General features: G+C 44.3%; 1 protein-coding gene across 4 annotated transcripts; it reads right to left on the bottom strand.

The window, feature by feature from the left end:
• Positions 1–1,766: 1,766 nt before the first annotated feature.
• On the bottom strand, positions 1,767–6,781 carry ACRV1 (acrosomal vesicle protein 1). Of its 4 annotated transcripts, none has more exons than XM_045860354.1 (5): positions 6,730–6,781; positions 4,506–4,580; positions 4,038–4,253; positions 2,587–2,706; positions 1,767–1,891 (listed from the first exon to the last, which is right to left on the bottom strand). In XM_045860354.1, exons 1-5 carry the CDS (start codon positions 6,779–6,781, stop codon positions 1,767–1,769), a joined length of 588 nt encoding a protein of 195 aa, XP_045716310.1. The 4 variants fall into 4 exon arrangements, with proteins under 4 accessions (XP_045716310.1, XP_045716308.1, XP_045716306.1 ...); XM_045860352.1 differs by having other exon boundaries at positions 4,038–4,361; positions 4,512–4,580; XM_045860350.1 differs by having other exon boundaries at positions 4,038–4,580.
• Positions 6,782–7,105: the final 324 nt, after the last annotated feature.

Genomic DNA, 7,105 nt, shown 5'->3' with positions numbered 1-7,105 from the left:
ATTGATGTCTGCTTTTGTCTTAATTATTTCCTTCTTTCTGCTCACTTTGGGTTTATTTTGCTTTGTATTTTCTAGGTTCTTGAGAATGAGAACTTAAATGATTGGCTCTGAGCCTGTTACAATTTTCTAAACTATGCATTTACTGCTATAAGTGCCCCCTCAGCACTGTATTGGCTGTGTCCTACAAATGGTGTGTTGTGTGTTCCTTCTCATTAAGTGTGATGTTTTATTTTCTTTGGTATGTCCTCTTTGACTGGGGATTTAGAGATATGTTCTTTAATTTCCATGCACTTGGATATTTTCCTCTTATCTGTTACTGATTTCTAGTTTGATTCCCTTGTGTTTGATGAAATCATCTGTATGACTTCAATTCTTTTAACATTTAAGTATTTTTATGGCCTATGACATGGTCAGTTTTCTTGTATTTTTTTTCTTTTTTTTTTAACCCTCACACCTGAGGACATTTTGTTTTTATTGCTCTTAGAGAGAGGAAGGGGACAGAGAAAAAAACATTGATGTGAAACTGAAACATTGATTGGTTGCCACCTGTACGTGCCCCAACTGGGGATCGAAACTGCAACCTAGGTATGTGCCCTAACTGGGAATTGAACTCACAACCTTTTGGTGTATGGGAAGACACTCCAACCAACTGAGCCACACCGGCCCAGGGTCTTTTTTGTATTTTCCATGGGCATTGGAAAAGAATGTATAAACTGTTGCTGAGTAGGTTGTGTAAATGTTGAGTAGATTCTTTTGGTTTGTGGTATTTTGAGTTCTATGTCTTTGCTAATTTCCTGTCTACTTGTTTGTATTTGTTGTTCACTGTTGCTGTAATAAATTACCACACACTAGTTTAAAACAACATAAAATCATTATCTTATACTTTCATAAGTCAGAAGCCTGACAAGTGTTTCAGTTGGTTGAGATAAAAGTATTGGTCAGCTCTGGTCCTTTCTGGAGACATTTCCTTGCCTTTTCCAGCTTCTATGGGTTGCCCACACTTGAATCGTAGTCCCATCTCTAACTTGGAAGTCAGCAATAGAGGTAGAACACCTTGAAGAATGTAACACTAATACAAGGTAAGAGGGACTATTATTGTATTTCTTCAATCTCCTCTAGGCTGAGATGATCCAGTAACATCATGTATGAGAAAAAAGATTTAAGCATTATGGCCTGCTATATATTTCTATAGCAACAGATAAAAAGGAGTCATTTTATTATAATTATGAGTAGACTCTTGAAGACTTAAAAGTGTCAAGGCCAAAGAAGAGGTAAGTTTTGGACACTGTGAGAAATAGAAGGAGTGGTACCTCTCGGGGATGGGAATGAAGGGGGTCAGAGAAGGGTCCTCTTTCTGTTTCAACTTGTAAGAGGTCAGTACCCTGGAGGATCCCTACACTTGGGAGAACATGGAGTAGTTTAAAAATGCATCCAGTTCATGTGTGGGGCGCAGGACACAGGCTGACTCTGTGACTGATGGATGGGAAAAGAAGTCTCTCTAGACTCTGCATTCTTTAACCATGCGGAATTTATTGAAAAAGAAAATGTTGAGAGATGGGTTCGGGGAACAGGGGAGAGGGAGGACAGAAGTGTACGGGTAATGGCATGAATAGGGGAGGAGAGAGATTTGGCTACCCTGTCTGACACTCAGGCAGAGGCCCATGTGATTAGTTGTTAACTGGAAAAGAAACTAAATATAAATTGAGCCCATGAGGTTGATGGGGAATTTCTGCTGCCCGAGTCAGAGCCAGAAGCAGGGAAGGCTTCTAGATCCTGTTGCAGAAAGACTGGTTCTTGCAGCATATAATGTGCATCCTCGTCCCGTGGGAGAAGAGGTTCATGGATGGGCACATGTTCTCACACCCCTGAACCATGAATTGGAGTTTTCCAGCTGAAAGAAGCAGAGACAGACCGTGGTGGGCAGGAGGTTCCCGTCTCCAACCTCAGCTGTCCTCCCGTGGTCCCCAGTGTCCACGTGCAGGCACGAGTCAGACCTCCCTTCCCACCTGCCTTTCCTTGCATCGGTTGCCCACTCCCTCTCTTCGGGCAATGTGGGATGCAAGTAACCACGGTCCCTTATTCGGGGATGAGGAGTGAGTCGATGGGTAGAGAGGTTTTGGAACATACTCAGACAGGTCTGGCAACCTGTGGGCACAAACTGGTAGACAATTGCTGATTCATTTTTTCAATATTTACTAAATGCCTACCATGTACTGGGCATTGTGCCAAGTGCTAGGAATATATAGCTGTAAACGAGATAGACACGGTTCTGAGCTTGTGGTCACTGGCTCAAGGAGCAACTCATCCTTCCTTAATAAAAAGAGATAGCCAGTCTCCTGGCCTCCTTTTAAGATATCCTAGGCCTTCTGGGAAGGGTCTCTACCTCTGCATCAGTATCTGGAATTCTTCTCTTAATTCTTGAAAAAAGATAAGGTTTTTCTGAATCTCCAAATTTCTGGGAACAAAAGCTTGATCCCTCCTCAGGCCCCTGTCCTGTGAACCCCCCATCCCCCCACTCTTCCCCCTGAGTGCTAAGTTGGTTGATGTGCATTCTGGCGAAGGTTGTCTCATGAAGTCCCCACGTACCTTCAAAGATCTTCTTCAACATGCACTGCTGGGACTTCTGAGCGGAGCAGACTCCCTCTCCACGAAGACATTTTCCCTGATCACTCATGTAAGAGCATGTGACACATTTCAATGCTGGGGCTGAAAATGTAAGAGAAGCCAGATGAAATTCTCTTGTGTCCCAGGTGTGTAGCCAGGAGTCACATATCTGGGGATGGATGCTGGGCAACAAGTAGCCTCAATACAGTACATTTCGTCTCTTGGTTTTTGTTGGGGATCTGTGGGTCCTGAGTCTGACAGAGTATAAATCTCTCTTCTGTACCAGAGGAAAGCCCTTCATTCTTTCTGCTTCATCTATGATGTCCATTGCTAATGAATCCCAGATTTATCTCTCTTGTACTTTTACTCCAATTCATATCCCCCTTGACTTCCTGGACATTTATAATCAGATGGCCCTCTGCCATGTCTGACTCGATAGGAGCAAAGAGTAACTTACTACATGACCGACCCCCTTTCGTCCTCTCCACCATGCTCGTACCCACAAGCACAAACACTGGGAGTCAGATTGGACTGATGAATAAGCTATGTCAGAATGTTCTAATTTTGCCAACCTGTAAAGAGTCTGTATCATTCTCTATTTTCAGATTGCCTTTATGACAAGGTCAGTTTGTCACAAAGGGCATTCTCTTCAAAATGCCCCCACGTTGCCTCTTTTACTGTCTCCACTGCCCATTCCCTAGTTAAGGAAGTGTAAGAAGAGGAAGGAATAGGGCTTTGGAGTCAGACCTGAGTTTGAATCCGAGGTTTCCCATTTTCCAGCCATGCAATGTTAGTCTCACTTCTCTCATCTGAGAATTTGGGGCACTACTACGACTTATGCAGTGGGGTGAAGTATGAAGTATATATATCTGGTGATAACTTGGATCTTGTTTTTCCTTCCTCAAACAACCCCTTTTTAGTAAAAGCCCAAGAAGTGCCATTGTCCTGAGAACATATTTCTGGATCTAACAAAGTGTCTTCATGCTTCACTTTCCATGTTTAACCAAACAAACAAACAACAACAACAACAACAAAAATAAAACACAAAGAGCCACCAGCTCCAGAGCTAGACATCTCTTGGCAGAGTTTGCAAAGCATTCTAACATAGTTTGTTAAGAGGCAGGTTTAGTGTGGAGCTCCTAAAGGTGAGTCTTCCAGGAGCCCCTTCCAGGGGAGCTGTGGCATTTGTATTTACAATTTCTTATGTAAAGTGAGGTTGGAGGGAATGCTGGCATCTTACACTTGTGTTATTTTTCTTAAAAGAGGGCATTTCAAATTGTTTAACCTGTAAAGAGGGTCTTTAGGAGAGCTGTTTGTGAAGTGTTGGTCCGCTGTTCTCTCTTCTACACTCTTCCCTGAAAACTGGGATTCTCGGTGGGTTGTCCACTACCCACCCGAAGCCAAGGGCCGGCGCCCACCCCAGCGTGGCTCACCTGAAGAAGTGTTGGACGATGGAATGTCTGCAGGCTGTTCCCCCAACTGCTTTTCGCCTGAGTCCTGTTCACCAGAAGCCGGTTCACCTAAGTCATCTTCACCCGAAGCCTGTTCACCTGAAGGCTTTTCATCCAAAGACTGATCACCCAAAGGCTTTCTACCCGGAGGCTGTTCACCTGAAGACTGGTCGCCGGAAGGCTGTTCACCGGAGTCACCAGAAGGCTGGTCACTGAAAGGCTTTTCTCCCGAGGGCTGATCACCGGAAGGCTGTTCGTCGGCAGCAGGCTCACTCCCGGCAGCGTGCTCACTGGAACTGGGCTCGCCTGAAGTGTGTTTCCCTGAACCGTGCTCCCCCAAAGCGCGCCCAACTAAAGTGTGCTCTTCGGAAGGGCGCTCACTTAAAGCAATCTTGCCTGGAGAAGTCACGTACAAAGCCACTTTGCCTGAAGGGTTTGAGAGTGAAAAGTGCTCACCTGAAAGTCGCTGAACAGAAGCTTGATGATTCGTGGAGCCAGGAGGCTTATCAGGCTTGCCTGATGCCCCTGGGATGGAGAAGGAAGAGAAAAGAGATGATGAAGGTGAGAGAAAGTGTGTCCGGGGTAAAGACTACTTTCCTGTGGAGTAAAGCTAATGTTGTGGGACCCTTAGGTTTCCTGTGGACTTACGTCAGGCAGCTAAAGATATTACAGTTGTTGGAGGAAGTCAGCTAATTACCCTAGAGACCATGAAGGACACAGGTATTAATGAAACTCAGAGACTATCCCTGGGATAAAAGGGAAGAACTTTAAGATGCGAAATATTAAGAAATGCACAGAGAGGCCCCTCACTCGTGCGCCAAAACCACCCGAAGGGACATTTATGAGCCTCCCTGAGAGAGCAGCATCTGGACACCAACTCATGTCATCGGGAGCCCCCCACCAGCCTCACGCCAGGTCCTCTGCATGTGGAAGGCCAGAGGAACAGAGAAGTAAGAGGGAGAAAGCAAGTTTTTTCAGTGGCAGGGCAATACTAGCTGAAATTGAGGGTGGAAGGTTTTAACATTTGGACAGGATAACTTTTAAACTAGAGATGACAAATACCTAATGAACACAAAAATTATCAGAAGGAATTAAGACGCCTTTATTTGACCATTTCAAGTTCTTTCCTGTCCTCAATTCCCAATCCATGTGGGCTGGAGACTCAAGGCAAAGTTTCTATCAATTTTAAGGTGAAAACATTCTTTGCTTATGTATCTCTGAATTGAGATTCCTTGTGACATAACATTTACACCCACTTCATGGGGTTGTCATGAGTAGTCAATGAGATAAGTTGTGAAGTGCCCAGCCCCTTGCTTAAGCGCTCAGCCCACTTTCGTTTTCTGTTCTCCCCACCTTACACTAGGAATTACAAAACTCTTAGCTGGCCATCCTCCTCTGGCCAGTCTCTTCTGCCTTTAATCCATTTCATCAGCGACTGTAGACAGATAGATATTCCTTAATTATGAGTTTCATTTTACTGAATGTAGCACCAAACAGAATTTGAGTATTACTCCTTGATTCGACAGAGTAACCTAGAGGAGGGTGGGTGAACTACAACGAGTGAGTCATTAATCCCAGCCGAAAACTGAGAGGAATTACAAGATCTTTGAGACTGAGGTAGCTTAAGGCCCCAAAGTACTCTAGCTCTGTAAGAGTTCTGAATATATATATGTATATAGATGTATGTTTATATAAATCTATATTTATATATTTATATATATAAAATCATCTAACTCTGTGTGATTTGCAGTCTTTAAAGAAATGACTCTCTGAAAGTCGAAGATGAGAATATGTGGATAGAGGAGGAAAGGCAAGATTTACGATAGGAGGTTTTATTTTTAAAAAGTTGTTACAGAATTGTCTGTTTGACTGATTCTTTAATAGTTAGCCGAAGCTTAATAAAGAGATATCTCTACCCTAGAAAGGAAACGTGAAGAGGTGCACTGATTTCTTAGTCATTCGTGTAGTTCGTGAGTCACTGCTTCACCATCTGGCTGTCACTTTACTACCAGCAGGTAGCTACGTATCTACATCTCTGAGTCAACCATTGAAAATCTAAGAAAGCCGAAAACAAAATGTCTGAGAACTGATGTTACAGGAAACACTTTGTCATTTAACCAACAGCTCAGAATGCGTGGCCTCCCTCTTCTCCCGGACGAAGGAGGAGGGAACACAGCCCACCAGGCATGGGGGTCCTGGAAGAGGAAATACGAAACCGGAAGCCATGAAAGAGAAGCGTGTACATCTCGGGCCAACAGCCCTGCTGGGTCTCGGATAGATTTCCGGGCACATTACATTTCTGTCACCTTTTATCTTTCCTTGCCACATTAACAACATGGGATCTCCTGCACTCAGTTCACTGGAACGAGCCTTCGTTGGACTTCCACAGAAGCCCTAGACCTCTCTCCTTTTGTCACAGAGCATCAGGTACAAGTACCGAGTGGCTGAGAGAAGTAGGAGCAGGACTGTGCCAAGCCAGCGGGCTCTGACAGTACAGCCATAACTAGGAGTCAGCTGGTCCAGGAGTGCTCAGAGTAGAACTATTATTTAGCTATTCGTGGTTGTGAGTCAGATTGGTTTGGGTAACTAAGATACCGGTCTCGCTTCTTCAAGGGCACAAACACCTTTAAGAGGCCTCTTCTATATCTACCCAGAGTTAAGGTGGAGGACTCACCTCTGGCAGATCCAAGCAGATAAAGACACATTAGTAGGAGAAACTCCTTCATCTGGATTTTGGGAGAGAGGGGACCTGGTGTGGGTCGCCCAAGAGCCGTGAAGACAAACTGTGAGCTGAAGCTCCCGGTGCTAAGCCACCGAGTCTGGGAATTCTAGAACCTCAGAATCAGCCCATGTTTGCTAACAATGGGCTGTGCTCTGAGGTTCTCAGCTGGGCCCTCCAATAATCCATCCAACTGCACTGGTGCAGGTTTTATATTTGTCATGTGTAAGGTGGTGTATTGGGGCTCTCTGCTCTATTTCTAAAAATCTTATTACCAAAATAACATATATTCTGTAATAAATTTTTAAAGCTATAAACTCTCTTCTTAAAG

This window comes from Phyllostomus hastatus, unplaced genomic scaffold (genome assembly GCF_019186645.2).
Source record: "Phyllostomus hastatus isolate PE091 unplaced genomic scaffold, TTU_PhHast_1.1 phas_scaffold_193, whole genome shotgun sequence".
In the NCBI taxonomy this organism is placed as follows: Eukaryota; Metazoa; Chordata; class Mammalia; order Chiroptera; family Phyllostomidae; genus Phyllostomus; species Phyllostomus hastatus.
The sequence above is the reverse complement of the archived record's forward strand: the minus strand, read 5'-3'. Positions and strand labels throughout refer to the sequence as shown.

Bases quoted from the DNA above. Each gene is read 5' to 3' on its own strand.
- ACRV1 (XM_045860350.1), bottom strand. From the start codon at position 6,781: ATGAAGGAGTTTCTCCTACTAATGTGTCTTTATCTGCTTGGATCTGCC. The intron at 4,581-6,729 runs GTGAGTCCTCCA...TCTCCATCCCAG, and splicing joins TCTGCTTGGATCTGCCAGAG to GGGCATCAGGCAAGCCTGAT. The intron at 1,892-2,586 runs GTACGTGGGGAC...TGCTTCTTTCAG, and splicing joins GTTGAAGAAGATCTTTGAAG to CTGGAAAACTCCAATTCATG.